At 54.6% G+C, this 16,542-nt stretch overlaps 1 protein-coding gene and 1 long non-coding RNA gene across 4 annotated transcripts in view; one reads left to right on the forward strand and one right to left on the reverse strand.

The window, feature by feature from the left end:
- The window catches only part of ABCC6 (ATP binding cassette subfamily C member 6), a 53,000-nt gene that overhangs the window by 21,551 nt on the left and 14,907 nt on the right, over positions 1-16,542 (reverse strand). For all 3 annotated transcript variants that reach the window (XM_053213332.1, XM_027043172.2, XM_053213333.1), the window contains exons 8-17: positions 13,869-14,063; positions 12,010-12,187; positions 9,401-9,562; positions 7,813-7,905; positions 6,107-6,310; positions 4,720-4,866; positions 3,736-3,823; positions 3,274-3,349; positions 1,380-1,506; positions 1,015-1,191 (exon numbers count right to left, since the gene is read on the reverse strand). In XM_053213332.1, the coding sequence (XP_053069307.1) occupies positions 1,015-1,191; positions 1,380-1,506; positions 3,274-3,349; positions 3,736-3,823; positions 4,720-4,866; positions 6,107-6,310; positions 7,813-7,905; positions 9,401-9,562; positions 12,010-12,187; positions 13,869-14,063 (1,447 nt within the window). The remainder of the gene's footprint in view (positions 1-1,014; positions 1,192-1,379; positions 1,507-3,273; positions 3,350-3,735; positions 3,824-4,719; positions 4,867-6,106; positions 6,311-7,812; positions 7,906-9,400; positions 9,563-12,009; positions 12,188-13,868; positions 14,064-16,542) is intronic.
- Positions 1,187-9,407, forward strand: LOC113594828 (uncharacterized). Its single transcript, XR_008294619.1, has 5 exons — positions 1,187-1,626; positions 2,080-2,189; positions 5,835-5,962; positions 6,087-7,103; positions 8,844-9,407. It is a non-coding gene; the product is annotated as an uncharacterized LOC113594828 (long non-coding RNA).

Consider the following 16,542-nt stretch of genomic DNA (forward strand, 5'->3'; position numbering starts at 1 on the left):
TCCTCTTTGACGGTGGACTCAACAGGATTTGCTGATGGATTAGATGTATGGGTGTATGAAAGAGAGGAGAACCAAGAATGATACCAAGGTTTGGGATCCGAGCTCTGGAGGGATGCAGCTCCCATCACCGGGGATGGGGGTGGGCAAGTTTTGGGAGCACACATGTCTGGTTTAGGATGTGACAGCTGGTCACAGAGGGAGGGCAGCAAGTACTCCTTCTTTCTGGAACACACCCTCCCTTGGCCTCCAGGACACCCATCCTCCTCCCTGGACACTCCTTGTCAGCCGCTCTTTATGGCTCAGGCCACACAGGGACTCCTCCAGACCCTGTCCTGGGCCCTTTCCTCTTCTCTCTGGAAACCCACTCATTTCCTTAATGGCAGCTCCTAGTTTTTCACTCTCAACTGCCTAATCCGGAGGCTAGCAAACTTTTTCTGTAAGGGGCCAGACAGTAACTATGTTAACTCTGGTCTCTGCTCCTGTCATGCAAAAGCAGCCATGGACCGCCATTAAATGAATGGGCGTCACTGTATTCCCATAAGACCTCATTTACAAAAACACGTGACGGACTGGACTTGACCTGTGGGTCATCGTTTGCTGACCCCTGCCCAATCTGTAGCTCCAGATGCATATATCCTGTCTATTGGACATCCCTGCCCCAGACCCTTTGGTGAATCCCAGAAAGGAAAAGCTATTTGACCAATGTCACCCAGAAAAGCAGGGCAGGGCAGGACAGGGGCCCAGGTCTCCTCACTCCTAGTCGCTGAGAGCCCTCGCCTCCAAACCCTGCCACATGTCTCTGCCTCGGTCTCTATTTTCAATCATTCACTCGTTAACAACTATTTTTGAGCATTTATTACATGTTTGGCCCTGAACTAAACTCGCTTCGTCTGTCCCGCTTTGCTGCTTCCTTGTGTCCTCTTTGTCCCTCCCACCACACGGCCCACATGCCAGGGAGACAAATGGCCCGAGCTCCGATGCCTTCCTGCCACAAGAAGGCCCCGAGACCCTCACCTGCTCCCCAATTTTGGTGTGGACCCCTGCAGGGAAGCTGCACACGTCTGGCCACAGGGCACAGGCCTCCAGGACCCTCTCCAGCCACATCGGGTCCAGCTCCTGCCTGAAGCACACATTCTCGACCACGGATGTGTTCTGGACCCAGGCCTCCTGGGGCACGTAAGCCACGGAACCCTAAAATACAACTCACTTCGGCCATCAAAAGGCAGGTAGGGATGGAGGTAGGAGTGATTTGGGGGAAGTAGGAGGAGCAGAGAGGAGCAGAGAGGAGTGAGCAGGAGAGGGGAGGAGGGGAAAGGAGTGGGGGGGACCGGGAGGGAGGCGGGGAGACGGACATTGTGACAGGCAGGGGGCAGCCTCACCTTGATGGTCACCGATCCCTCCACCTTTGACAGCTCCCCAAGCAGGGCAGAGAGCAGAGAGGACTTCCCTGCCCCCACTGCACCAACAACCACCAGCAGATGACCCTGGGGCACAGTGAGGTTTATCCTGGCAACACAGGAGGGGAGATATGTCCCTGGGCAGGGCCCAGCCTGAGTCCGCGTGGAATTGGTGAACCCCGACAGAGCCAGCCTTTCCTGTTGGCGACTCAGGCAGAGGTCACTGTGGGTAAGCGTGGAGCTGTCCTTCTCTCTCACAGTCCTTGTCCAGCTGTTTAAGTGGCCACCTTGCCCCACACACGTGCACATGCACACACACACGTGCCGTCACACAAGCACACACGTGCATTACACCGCACACTCTCATGCACACTCCTGCAGTCATACAAACGCACACCCTTAGCATACCACACGTACCACATACATGTGCAGCCACAGACGTGTGCATGCACACTCACGTGTATGCACAAGTGCACACACATGTTCTAGTGCACATGTGCACACACTCATGCCTGCATGTGCACACGTGCGTGCACACACACACACACACACACACACACACTCAGTTTATTGTGGCAGGAGGGTCTAACCAGCCTTGCCTCTTGTCCAGGGTATTACAGTAGGCTCTTCACCACTCTCCCTGCTTCTGCCCTTGCCCTCAACCACTGCTCGTGTGCTGTAGCCCATCTTCCACCCCGTGGCCAGAAGGACCCGTTAAAACCCGTTCAAAGTGGGATCATGATGCCTCCTCGCTGAAGCCTCCAGCGGTTCCCATGTCACTCAGGATAAAAGGTAAAGCGTCCGGACCATTCACCAAGTACGTCCGACCTCCCACCGCTCTGTCCCTTAGCCACTCGGCCTCAGCCACGCTGACCTCCTGCTTCTTCTCAAAGACAGTAGGACAGTGGTTCTCAAGTAGGAGGCACTGTGCCCCTCCCCAAGTGCCATTTGTCACACCTGGTGGGTGGTTGCTGCTAGAAGCTAGTGGGCAGATACTGGGGGTCCTGCTAACCAACCTCCAATGCATAGCACAGCCCCTACGACAAAGAATTCTGCGGTCCTCAATGTCAGTAGTGCTGACATGGAGAAACCTTGGTCTAGGCACACTCCTGCCTCAGGACCTTTGTACTTGCTGTCCCTACCACTAGAAAGCTCTTCTTCCAGACACCCGCAGGGCTCATTCCTTCCCTTTATTAGGACTTCACTACACATGCCCCTCCCTCGACATCACACCCTTACCCTTTCTCATTTGTGTGCCCCCATCACGTCGGCCCCAAGAAAGCAGGGCCCTTGCACGTTTCCTTCACTCTGTCCCCAGAGCCTACAGCAGGGGCTGGCACATAGCAAGCGTTTAATAAATACTACGAGGGGAGTGAATGGCAGTCGACATGAATACCGCCCAGGATATTTTCTTTCCCTTCTTATAGAGTTTTGGGGCTGGCTGGGGTTTTCTGCCACAAAGACCCCACCAAAAGTGGGGCTGCAGGTGGCAATGACCTGGGAGCTAACAGAGGAGAGAGAGAAGCAGATATGGCTGACGGGGTCTTGGGGGGGCCTCTCTTTTAGGCCTCCCTTGGTGTCATCTTGGCCAGCGTGGGGAGCGGGGACCAGGGAGGTGTTCCCTCCCCGACCGGGGAGGCTGATTCACCGTTCCTCCACCCCCAAGAGTCTTGCTTTCCCCAAACTCTCTGCCAGGGCTGGTCCCAACCTCCCTGACAACAGCAGCGTGGGTGAGCACGCCCTCCAGCCCCTCCCCCCCCCCCCCCCCCCCCGCCCCGCGGGAAGCCTGCACCGTCTCTCACACAGGACACCGCGGCGGCTCTCGCATAGTCCTCCCGACCCCGGGAGGGCAGTTTGCGGAGAAGCCATGCTGTACCTGCGTAGGCAGAGGGTGCCTTCTCGGGACCAGGCGAAGGTGCCGTTGTGCACGCTGATGCACGTGTCCCCAGCAGCTGGAGGGCAAACCCAGACAACCCGTGCTTGGAGAACCTCATCACACAAGGGTGCCCGTAATCTCTCCGACTTTATTTCCCAGCTCGACAAACACATCACCGTGTTTGTCTCCCCAGACTTCCCGCACGAGGGCGAGGACCTGGGCTGTTAGAGGGTTGGCTGCTGTAACCCAGACTGACGCGCCATCAGTGGGCACGGGTAGCCACTGAATGACCGGCAGAAAGTGTCACCGTGCCCGTTTCCACGTTGCACGGCTGGTGACCTCATCTGCGCGTGCCATCCTGTCACCAGCGGCCCCAGCTGGGACCCTGGCTTTTGGTCGATGGACTGCGGGAACCGCTCCTCTTATCCCTCCCATCCCCCTCCTGCTGAACTCCGCACTCACAGCGTCTGGAGGGACTTGAGTCCACAGCCCCAGGGTCAACTTCTTCCAGGCAGAGGAAGGCGGCCAGACGGTCCAAGGACACCCGGGCCTGGGGAAACCAAAGCCTCAGGTCACTGGTGCCCAAAGAGCAAAACACGAACTCAGGCTTCAGGTGCCTGGTGCCTCGGGATGTGGAAAACCTTCCGGTCTCCCAAGCCTGATGCATTTGCAAAGCTGTAGCGCAAGGCTTTCCAGGTCACGGGAAACTGTGCACACGGAGGTGGTGATGACGATGACGGTGGTGACCTCCCGTCTCCTCACCCCTAATTAGCATAGTAGGGACACTTGGGCTGCCATTCTGCAGATCAGACCCCAGAAGGAGATGGTGGCTTTTCCAAGGGGGTCATCAGACCATTATTGGAAATGGTTCCAGACTCTGTCCACCTAGGGGAACCCTCTCTGCTCTCAGCCCTAAAACCATCTCTGGGAACGAAGGAGGCAGCATTTGAATAGGGACACCTCAGGGCGCCTGGGTGGCTCAGTTAAGCGTTCAGCTTCAGCTCAGGTTGTGATCTGGTGGCTCGTGAGTTCAAGCCTCGCATCAGGCTCTCTGCTAACAGTGCAGAGCCTGCTTGGGATTCTCTGTCTTCCTTTCTCCCTCTGCCCGTCCCCAGTATGCACTTTTTCTCTGTCTCAAGAATAAGTTAAAACATAAAAAAAAAAAATTTAAATAGAGATGTCTCAGTGAGGCAACTTGCTCTCATTTCTACCACACCAAGGTGGCACAGTGTGAGCAGAGACAGGGAAGAGAATGGAAATAAAAACACTTTACATAATAAGAGAACAGTGATTGCTGCCCATTCCTTGTATCCTCTGCCCCTCCTGGCCTCTCCCTCCCTCCCCTGTCGGTCCTGTGGGCAGTGTGGGGATGCACAGAGGCAGGGCACTGCCTGCTACACCCCTGCGGGTCTCTGCCCAGATGGCCTCCCCGCCCCACCGCCTCACCCGGACCACGGAGTCGATGGAGAAGGGCAGGAAACCCTGAGCCTTGTTGAGGATATTGAGAACCACGAGAGTCACAAAAGCTTTCTCAGCGTCCATGGCATTCTCCTCAGCCACCAGCGAATGAACAGCAAACACCGCCAGTGCGACCTGGGGACACACGGGCAGTGACAATGAGCTGAGGGCACAACCCAGGAACCTGAGCAGGCGTCTCCAGGGGCCTGTTTGGCCAAGCCTTGCCACGTTGGAATGTTCCCGCCCGTCTGGTTCTCACCCTAAATTCTGCTACCCGCCCCAGTTCTCACTCCTGGTTCACAAAGCTGTGTTTCTCTGAAAAAATACAACCGTATTAGTGAAAGGAGGTGTGTGTGCAATTCCTGTTCTAGGACCAGAAACTCTTGGTTCCAGGCATCTGGGGACACTGCAGCATGCGGTCTGGGTAGGGTTTGGGGGGGTTCTAGGCATGGGTGGGACTTGTGAGTCTAGAAATTCTTGGAGATGACCCTGAAGTTGCACGTATCAGCAGCGCTCAAGAGCCTTGGGGGTTGGAGGCATTTGTGGCTCTAGATGTCACGAGGGGGTAGTTCAGTTCTAGGTGCCACTTGGTGATGATATGATGGTTCCTTAGTGTGCTAACCACTCTACATGATGCCCACTGTGATGGTCGCTCGGTGTGATGGTGACTCAGTGACCCTATCCGGGGAGCTCTCATGGCTGTAAGCAATGCTACTTGTGTTTCTCAGCGATGACTGTGTTGGTAACTCCAGATCGTCCCGGGGGGGTGGGGGGTGAGGTGTCTAATCCTTCTGGAAATAAGTGATTAAGGCCCACCTGCCACCAGCCTTGAATATTTTATGAAGTTTGGATTATTTATTTATGCAGCAGTGAGTTACTGTAGGTTTGTTTGCAACCCCGCATGGACTGAAGTCACGGCTGGCCGTGCTTTAGGAAGGCTAATCTGGCAGCAGTTTGTAAAATAAATTGGAGGACAGGACGGTGCCCAGTGTGTGTGGATGTGGGGAAGGGGGGCCCCTGCAGCCATCTGACAGCCAGCATCAGTGTGGACCGGGGGTGCTACCTGAGCAGAACCTGCCCCTGTTGCCTCCTCCCCATGCCAGAAGCAGCAACAGTTCAGACGCTGGAACCTTCTACAGGAGAATGACAGACCTTGTTAGCCACTACCAGCTTCAGAATCAGCTAACTCAGCACAAAGCAAGGATCCCTGACTGGGAAGGATCTAGGAAAGGTATGTTTGAACGGACAGCGTGGTCTGCAAAGAAAGGCTCCAGGATCTGGGGGGGCGCGGAGGGGGGAGTTCTGCCTACCTCATCCCCTCCCCAGGATTCCCTCCCTCCGTCCATGCTCTGCAGAGAGATCAGAGTGACCTCACCAGAAACGTGGACACTTGGAAGGACACCAGAGACACAGAGAAGAGGAGGCTGGAGGTCCTCAAGGCACCCAGCTCCTGGCCCCGGATGTGCAGGACTCTTTCTAGAAAGGCTCCCTCCCAGCCGTGGGACTTGACCATCTTCATGTTCCTGATGACGCAGCTGGTGAGCCGTGCCCGAGAATCTTTCTGCCTCATGTGCTCCTCCTGGTACCAGAGGGAAGAAGAGGGGAAGAGATCAGGGAAACGTCTAGAATTCTCCTTCCCCCAAACCATCACACCCCACCTTCAGCAAATGCCCTTGATTCTACAGCAGGTCCCAGGCTGTCTGCCTCTCAGTATCGCTGTCCCCACAGTCCTGGCCCAAGTCACTGTCATCTTGTCCCTGGACCCCCACAGGCACCTTCTCCCTCCCGTCCCCCAGCTTCTGCCCTCATTGTGGGCCAGAAATGATGGGAAGCTCCCACAGACCAGGGAGGAGGTGGGAGAGGCGGAACCCTGAACCAGCCTGGGTGTGGTGCCACGGGGAAGGCTTCCTGGAGGTGGGAGTGACCGTGAGCTATGATGAGCAGGTGCTGGGTGTGCAAATGGGTAGGTGAGGTGGACGAAGGAAGGCGGAGGGGACAGCACGACCCAGAGGCAGGCAGCGTGGTCAGAGAGGGTGGGGGGGGGGTGCTACAGGAGGGAGGTGGGCTGCACCACGTTGGGACTTGGGGGTCAGGCAGAGGAGTCGGGGGCCCCTGTGTCCCACTAAGGAGGGGCATTGTCACAGGGGCAGGTGTGGACAGTGTCTTAGAGGAGGCCAAACAGGAGGCTGGAGAAACAGTCTATGTGAGACCTTTCTTCCTCCCTCCCTCCCTCCCTCCTCCTGATTGCCAAGCACTGTTCTAGAAGCTGAGACTGCATCAGTGCATATTCCCTGCTGCCGGGAAGCTTTCAGTCCGAAGAGAGAGAGGAGCCAGGTGCATCTGGCAAACAGGCAGGCCAAGTTGCCGAACAGGTGCATATGGAGGGGAGGGGCGTGTTGCTGCTGTAACCAGGGGTCTGTGAGGGGTTGGGGTGGGGGGGGGCAGGGATGTCTGGGGGTGAAGGTGTTCCAGGCAGAGAGCACCATAGGAGCAAAGGCCCTGAGTGGGGCTTGAGGGTCGGGGAGGGCAGAGGGGGAGTGGGGTTGGAGCTTGAGGGTCAGGGGAGGGCAGAGGGGGAGTGGGGTTGGAGCTTGAGGGTCAGGGGAGGGCAGAGGGGGAGTGGGGTTGGAGCTCGAGGGTCAGGGGAGGGCAGAGGGGCAGGAGGTGAGGCCAGATCATGGCTGGCCACCAAGGGTCTTGGCTCTGACTCTCGGGGACATGCGAGCCACTGTGGTTCTGAGCAGAGAGGGATGACGAGGGCAGGAGCAGGAGCGCCCAGTGAGGGTGAGACTGGGCCATCATTCCGGATGCATCTGCTGAGGGACGGTGTGTGAGAACAAGAGAGGCGTCCGAGTTGACCATGGTTGGCTTGTGGCCCAGACACTGGAGGCATGCGACAGCCATCCACAGGGCTGGGGGCACCGGGAGGAAGGCAGGGCTCTGAGTGACTGGAAAGGCTCATGCCACCAGGCCCTCCGTCCCTTCCTCATCTCCCCGTACCTGCACCAGCAACAGTCCCGTGACCTGCAGGCTCCCTGCCCCGCTTGCCGCCCAGTGTGTCCCTTCTCCCAAATGTCAGACCTGATGCTGTTTCCTCTTCTTGGTGATGAAGAAATTCAGAGGGAGGAGGCTCAGGAAGACAGCGATGGCAGTGAGGGCAGAGGGTCCTAGGAGCTGGAGACAGAGAGGGTGGGAGGTCACAAGATGCCTCCAGGAGCCCGGCTGAAGACACTGAGGGATTTGGTCAGACCTGGGTCCTAAGGCTAGGCATCCCAGGGAAGCTGGCAAGGGCAGCCAGCTGACACTTGCTGAGGACACTCACGCAAACTACCTAACCTCCCTAAGCAGCAGTGTCCTCATCCGTGAAAGGGACATCCAGCATTGCCCATCACCTAGAATAAGTGCCCGTGTCATACAGTCGTTATCCTAGGTCTTCATTTCACCCCTGACAAGGTTGCCAGATTTAGCCAAAAAACATATAGGATGCCTCGGCAAGTACGAATTTCAGATGAAACAGCAAATGGCTTTTTGGTATAAGTATGTCCCATGCTATCTTTGGGATATACTTATCCTAAGAAATTATTCGGTTTCTCTAAAAGTCATATTTAACCGGACATCCTGTATTTTGTCTGACAGCCCTACCCCCACCAGCTTTGTGACTTTGGGACAGTTATGTTCCCTCTTGGCTTTGGTTCCCACCCCTCTATTTTTTTTGGGGGGGGTAGAGTGCAAGCGGGGGAAAAGCAGAGAGGGGAGACAGAGGATCCGAAGCGGGCTCTGTGCTGACAGGCTGACAGCAGAAAGCCCGATGTGGGGCTCGAACTCAAGAACTGCAAGATCATGACCTGAGCCGAAGGCAGAGGCTTAACCAACTGAGCCACAGAGGCGCCCCTGCTTTGGTGCAAATGTGGAGCTGGGGGTGGGGGAGATGATTTCTAAGTGGTTGTGACTATGACTATTTGAGATTCCTCCCGTGTCATTTGGGCCCAGTCTTTAGACAAGCCCCACTCCTCTTCAGTCTGTGGCCCTCAGTTTCCCCTCTCAGCTTTTAAGAACACTATTTTGTAATCTCCTTGACCACAGAGCCAAGCCTGTTTGTTTCATTTATGCAGCAATAGCGCCACCAAGTGGCCAAGTGGAGAAGTGCCCAGAAGGCAAACCAGCCCACCGCCAGGATTGGGAAAATACTCAAAGAAAGGTGAAAGGAAGGTTAAGCTTTCTCTGGCAAAAATAGTATCATTTGGAGAAAAATGCTACAGATGCTAACTGTGGCAACTTCAATGTCTGCCCACCCCCCCCGCCGGGCCAGGATTTCAGGGTGACCTTCTGACGTTAGGGACCATCCACCAAAAGACCAGGAGGGTGATGGGTGGGTCTTCTGCAGATTTGCTGGGGTCAGGGGTCTGCCCCTTTAATGGCTCTGCATTTTCCCAGGAGTCCTTCATCCCCCTCCCTCTTCCTATGTGTGCCCACTGTATGCTGGGCCCTGGCTACAAGGCGGCCAGTCAGAAAGGGTGCTGGCCCCGTGTCCCGTAGGGTAGGGGAAGTAGGCGTAGATCTACAGTCACTGTGACGACACCCACTAGATGGTACTTGGGAACACTCTGTGCTCGCTCACTGTCGCTATGCCGCTGATACACCTGCCGGGGGCCTGTGAACTGTGGCACACCTGCCAGAGGTAGACGAAGCAGATGATGATCCAGATAATCGGCAGCCACAGCCCGTTAAGATAGACGACGCTCTCGGTCAGCCGCTGCACGTCCACGGACACCAGGTTGACCACGTCACCCACCGTGCTGGCTTTTCTGGAGGCGCTGGACAGGACCAGGACCTGGGCGGGGCGGGAGGATGGAGACCTGAGCCAGAGGGAAGGACGGGACGAGTGGGGTGGAGGAGGGCAGGGAGGCCCAAAGCACAGACGGAGCAAGAGCACAGCCGCCTGGCCGGTCTGGGGTCTAAGCTGGTCTGCCCTTGCTGGCAGAGGCAGGTCTCTTCCCTATCTAGCCTCAGTTCACTCGTCTGTAAAGTGGGCTAGTGAATCTCCTGAGCCAACCTCCCAGGGCTGTCGTGAGAATTTGAAGAGATGACCAAAGAAAAAAATCCTCTGACATCCCTAAAACACTGTTGTGGTAACTTAGTAGCACAATATATAAAACCCTTGGGCTCATGATGATACTGGGGATCGTTTCCTGAATTCCAACCATGCCCCAGGCACTGTGCTAAATGAACAGGGTCACCGTTTTCTGTGATGGGGCCCAACCCACAACCAGATGGAGTAGGTGCTGCCATATCTCATTCAGTCTACAATGCTATGGACGAAACGCTCTGTTTTTGTGTCACTAAGGGCAAAAAAAGTAAATGCGATTAAATTAAGACACATGATATACATCTTGATTTCAGAAGGGTTAAAAAAAAAAGTGAGACTGGGATCAATGAAGTGCAGAATTGCTAACCCCACTTTACAGCCAAGGAAACTGAGGCACAGAGAAGTTGACCAACTTACCCAAAGTTGAAGGGCCTTCTAAAAGGCTAGGCCAAGCTTGGAATCTAGGATGACCAAGGCGAGACAGGAGCTAGACAGGGTGTTAGATCAATTCCCTGAAGGCATCTACATGGTGCCCCTCACACACCAGACCTGGTTCTCTGGCAGCCCCAGATGTGGGCCCTGGGGTCACAGTGGACCCCTTCCAGCCTGTTGAATGCTAAGCTCTATTTGCCATCATCTCTGCTGAGTGTGTGAGGGAAGAAGTAAGGCGGCAAATGAGTGAGCCAGGAAGGACTGAGTAGAAAATCTCCAGAAGAATCTTCCAGTCTTTATCGAGTACCTAGTCTGGGCCTCACAGTGAACGGAGTACCGAGAAGATAGAGGCAGGGGGCTTGCTCTCCCACAGCAGAGTTTGAACTGGGGAGGAAAATTAAATCACAACTTACATAGTTCCTTCTTTAATGGCAGTTATGAGGCGTGTGATGAAGCAATGTTTTAAGATAATATTATTCAGTAACATCAATAATAATAATTACTATTATTGCCTATTAGCAAGGTGGACTGTGGGGCCTTAATTGTGGTGTTCACAGGGAGGAAGGGTCGGTGAGGGGAAGCAGGGTTGGCGAGCTTGAATAATTTTGGTGGGCTCTGGGGCACAGGAGCTGTCCCTTGTCCAGCACCTGGCCCTGGGGTGACTGGGGCAGGTGCGTGGGAGCCCAGAGTGTCGAGAGCAGGGGGCGATCGGAGTGTGGGCTCTGGACTGGGTAGCTGGCATGAAAGGGACGCTCTTGGCAAGTCATTTCCTACGTCTAGAAATTAGCTAGCCCTGTCTACGTACCAGGTCCGGAAAATAAGCAGACACGGTTAACAGGAAGGCAGAGGAGCGCGGGGAGCCGGGGGCTGACCTCTGAGGAGATGGGCAGGGCTCCCCTAAGGGTGGGCATGGGAGATCAACGGCCTCAAGCCTCAGCTCAGCACGTGGATTCACAAGACCAGACGGGCCACACTGACCCGGAGCTTGTCCGGGTCTAAGACGCAGCAGCCACGCGGTCAGGGGAGCCGTCCACACAGCTGTCCAGGGGCTGTTCCCTTTGCCCCGGTTCTCCCCCAGGGGACAGCGTGGGCGTGACAGGAGACTCACGGGGACTGGGTGGCCCAGGCTCAGGGGCTCCAGACCCCACGGGAGCCAGAGAGTCCGATAGTCTTACGGCAGATAGTCTTGTGAGCTCCACTCCCAGGGCTCCCAAGGGGACAAGAGCAGGAAAAGAAGCTCCAAGCTATGGCTTCCCATCAGGTACTCATGCTCCACCGACAGAACTTTCAGCCCAGATGAATTTACCAATGGGTCAGGAGTCATTTTTACCATAAGCAGCGTTGCCTGGGGATGTAGCTGATAGTCTACCTCCATCTGGTTTCCACACAGCCCCAAGATTAGCCCTTTATCCTCATGGGGGATGAGTGGAAAGTACATGAAAAGAAATGGAAAGGGTGTCCAGGTAGTGGCAACAGCAAGCGCAAAGGTCCTGAGGTCGGAGGTTGCCTGGTATGTTTGTGGCTGGAGTGGGTTGAGCAAGAGAGCAGGTGTGTGTTGTTATAGAATTGAGAGGTGCCAGGGTCACATCACTCAAGGTCTTATGGAAATAACCAAGAAGGTGAGAGTGTAGTAAAGTAATGAATGAGGGCATTTTCAGGCACAGATGATATGATGTGACCCTTTTGGGCTAGAATGTTTCATATAAATTCGGAAGAGATAGGGAGACGGGAAAGACCCGCACCTCTCGCCCAGGGCTCACCTTCCTGTACACCAGGCCAGTAATGGCAGTTCGCAGCCTCATCTGCAGCACCTTGAGTCTGTACATGTACTGCTGCTCCCATACTGATTGCAGGAAGGCAGAAAGGAACATCAGCACCGCGAGGAGATACCCTTTCCAGGCCGGGGTCGTGGGATTACCAATAAACTCTAGAAAAAGGCTTTCAAGAGAGGGAGAGTACGAGCGGTAAGAGAAGGCATCCATGGTTGTTCCTTTTGCCTGAGAGGATCAGACAGAGTGGTACATATTTTTGCAAAAATGCAAGTTATTTCTCCCACTGTCCACACTCATTTTCTTTTTTTTTTAAGTTTATTTAATTTGAGAGAGAAAGAGAGAGTACGAGCACATGAGCAAGGAAGGGGCAGAGAGAGAGACAGACAGAGAGAGAGAGAGAGAGAGAGAGAGAATCCCAAGCAGCCTGCCCTCTTTCAGCACAGAGCTCGAGGCAGGGCTCGATCCCAGGAACTGTGACATCATGACCTGAGACAAGATCAGGAGTCAGAGGCTTGATTGACTGAGCTACCCAGGAGCTCCCCTCCACACTCATTTTCTTTTTAAAAACAATTTTTTTAAATGTTTATTTATTTTTGAGAGAGAGACAGAGAGCAAGCAGGGGAGAGGCAGAGAAAGAGGGAGACACAGAATCCGAAGCAGGCTCCAGGCTCCGAGTGGTCAGCACAGAGCCCGACGCGGGGCTCGAACTCACAAACCGCAAGGTCGTGACCTAAGCCAACGTCAGACTTAGCTTAACTGACTAGCCACCCAGGCACCCCCTGCACATTCATTTTCAATGTGATTGCTGCTCCTTTCACCTGGAGGGGAGTATTTTGTCTCCACGTGTTATGGGCTGAATTGTGCCCCCACCAAATACCTATGTTAAATCCTAATTCCCGGTACTTTAGAATGCGTCTGTATTTGGAGACCGGGCCTTTCAAGGGGAAGTTTAGTTAAAATAAGGCCATGAGGGTGGAAGCGTTAATCCCATTTGATTGGTGTCCTTCTAAGAGCAAACTTGCACACACAAGGAGATACTATGGGCACACACACACACAGAAGAAAGACCACGTGAGGACACAGCACGTCCAAGAGAGAGGCCTCATAAAATCCGCCTTGATCTTGGACCGCTCGTCGCCAGCACTGTGCGAACATGGATTTCTGTTGTCTCAGCCACCCAGCCTGTAATACTGTCATGGTAGCCACAGCACACAAATCGACTATCCCCTGAATCTGGGCTGGCCGTGCAACCAGCTTTGGCCCAGAAAACAGTGCAGGTAAAACTGTGCCAGCCCCCAGCCCGAGGCCTCAAGAGAAAGTGGCCCTTTTGCTCTGGGTCTTTAAGCCCTGCCAGGTGGCCATGTGAACAAGCCGGAGCTAGCACTGTGGGCCATGAAAGATCGCATGGAGCAGAGACACGCTGTCCCAGCTGAGACCGTCTCCGACCAGCCAGCCCCCGGCCAGCTTCACACACAGCTGAGCACAGACACACGGGGGAACCCAGATGACGGAAGAACTGCCCAGCCGAGCCCAGCCCCAACTGCTGACCCACATTATCACGCGCTAAGGAAGTGGTGGTAAGCCCCTCGCTTTGGGGTTGTTTTGTTATATGGCAAAAGCTAACTGATACAGTCAGGGTTGAGTTCATTCATCTTCTCTCCCTGAGGCTAGTCAATTTCTCCGTACTTTTGTCCCTTCCTCAGTATCCTTTTCACCCACTCTCCAGTGCCCTGGGCACCGGAGGACTAGGAAGAGGAAGAAAGAGAGCTGGTGCCCCCTGACTCTGGAAAGACACCATTAAGGAAAGGACCACCAGACTTAGCAAGGCACCCAAGGTCTGGACCCACCTGAGGAGCTTGGGGACAGCAAACCTGAAGACATCACAGATGACAAGGCTCAGGGTCCCCAGGAGGAAGGTGGAACGGAACATCTGCCAGATGGCCCTCAGCAGCAAGCCGCTCTGGCTCCCTTCTTGCTGCAGGAAGACCTCTGTCTCTGGGACCTCCGTGCCATACCTTTTAGCTGCTCCTGCCTTGGTGTGCCTTACGGGAGAGGAGAAAATGGCTCTGGGTCATTGCAAGAGACTGAACATTTGTTTCCGTCCTGCACCAAAACTCACATGTTGAAATCTAACCCCCAGGGTGATGGTATTTGGAGGTGGGGCTTTGGGGAGGTGATGAGGTCATGAGGGTAAAGCCCTCATGAATGGGAGCAGACAGCTCCTTCCTCCTTCCAGCATGTGAGAACAGCCTTAGACGCAGCCATCTATGAACCAGGAGGCAGCCCCCCACGACACCGCATCTGTGGGGTTTTGATCTTGGAGTGCCCAGCCTTGCCTCCAGCGCGGTGAGAAATGAATGTCTGTGGTTAAGAAGCCACTCAGCCTATGGTATTTTGTTACAGTGCCTGAATGGACTAAGATAGTCCTTTCACATATTCTCAGAGGTGGCAGATGAGTTTCCAGTAGGACCAGGCATTACAGGACCGTTTTCCCAACAAGGGGGATGACGGGGTAAGCATCCCGCCTTGCTCTCTCAACTGTTCTTCTGTGTCCCCCAGAGGACCCCTTTATGAGACAACAGGGCAGGAAGGGGCAGGGCAGGAGGGCTGCCCTAAGGCGTTACGGATGCTGATGGCACTGCACACGCATTGAGCACCTACTATGTGCCAGGCACTCCTCAGTCCTCTGAAGAAGCTGGCCAGCTAGGTGTTAACCCCATTTCACAGATGGCGAAAAGGTTTAGAATGACCTTGCCCAAGGGCACACAGCTGAGAAGTGTGTGGGATTTGATCCCAGCTCTGTGCCTTCAGAGCCTAGGCATTCTGTGAGCCATTAATGCAACTCCTCCTCCTCCCTTGCGTAACTGGCTAGCCCTTAGGTGGTTTAGAGCTGGTCTAGAACCAGTTTAGAATCACAGCTGATGTCCATGGGCCCAGCATTCCTGGTCTGGATGAAACCACAGATGGAAGCTGGGGGGAAGGTGGGGAGTGGAAGGGAGAGCCAGGCAGGCAGGTCCTCAGCTGCTGAGAGTCTGGGTGCCGTGTGGCCTTGGGCAGACAATCGCCTTCTCTGTGCCTCTGTGTCCTCATGCTTGCAAGGAAGGGGCTGGTCCCACTCTTTGAGCTTCTTCCAGCTCCGACAACCTCTGGGGTTATCAGTAATTTCAGTGCCTGTTTACAGAGCCGGGACCTGGGGCTGGGCTCTGGGATCAGCCCTGTACATGCACCAGCTTGTTGGTTTTTCTTGATTTCCCTACCATGGACTCCCCGTTTTCCCTAGGGGAAGACTGAGGCTCTGAAAGGTGGTGATAGCTGCTTGAGGTCACACAGTGAGGACAGAGCAGGGGTTTGAGACCGGGTCGCAATTCGTGATTCGCATAGTTCCTCTTTGTGAGCCCCACTGACAAAAATCTTTAGAAAGAAGGGGGAAAAAAAAACCCAACCTTGGCGAACACTGATGGCCAGACCTTCGCTAACAAGCCAAGGCCTTGCCCCCTTGCCCTTTGACCACGGTCCGGCTTGTTTGATTTGGCATCTCTGGAGGGTCTGTCGCTCAGCTGGGCACGGCTTGCTGCTCACAAACATTTTGGTATTTGGGTCTCCAATGCCAAGAAGATGTCACCTTCTTGTCTCCTGGCCACCCCTCCTCATCACAGCCCAGTGTTTAATTCGTTGCCCTCAAGGCCCTGCTCACTCTCTCCAATATTCACCTGTATGTAATTATCTTGTTAGCACTCCAAGTGGGTAGACTTCGCTTGTATTCCACTCCCCCCCCCCCCCATATTCAGCTCCTGAATGTAGTAGGCACTCAATAGATACTTGTCAAATGAATGGAAAAAATAACAGATGTGTGACGTGTATAAAGGGCCTAACAGGAGTGTCAACCACTTAGTCCCTTAAGCGTCCGACTTGGGCTCAGGTCATGATCTCACGGTTTATGAGTTTGAGCCCCACATGGGGCTCTGTGCTGACAGCTCGGAGCCTGGAGCCTGCTTCAGATTCTGTGTCTTCTTCTCTCTCTGCCCATCCCCCGCTTGTGCTCTGTCTCTCTCTGTCTCTCAAAAATAAATAAATGTGCATACAGTTGTGAAGATTTGTGTAAGGAAGGAAGGAAGGAAGGAAGGAAATCTGGTTTGACGGACAGAACCTGCCTTGGAGGCAGGAGCCTGAGATTCAAATGCCTGCTCTGTCCCCTTTTCCCTGAGCCTCAGTGTTTCCATCTGTCAAATGGGGTGGCCAGGAGATGATGATGAAGGCCTCTTTCCAGCCGGATGTTTTGCTCAGTCCTGTTCTGGCTGCTCACCCCAGAATTCGGAATCCCTGGGATCCACCTGAAGGCTCTGTAACAAGGTTCCTCCTTTCCAGTGGGTTTCACAGTCCAGGTTTTAGGTCTCCGGACTGGAGGCCATTTAGTGCAGGGTGCACACGTGACCACAGGAAGAGGCAGGGGGTGACTGTCCAGGTCCAGTTTGGGAAAACAAAAGGGAGTGGAACAGACTGTGGCCAACCAATGCCCTGCCC

The sequence above is a fragment of the Acinonyx jubatus genome, chromosome E3 (genome assembly GCF_027475565.1).
Source record: "Acinonyx jubatus isolate Ajub_Pintada_27869175 chromosome E3, VMU_Ajub_asm_v1.0, whole genome shotgun sequence".
Classification (NCBI taxonomy): domain Eukaryota; kingdom Metazoa; phylum Chordata; class Mammalia; order Carnivora; family Felidae; genus Acinonyx; species Acinonyx jubatus.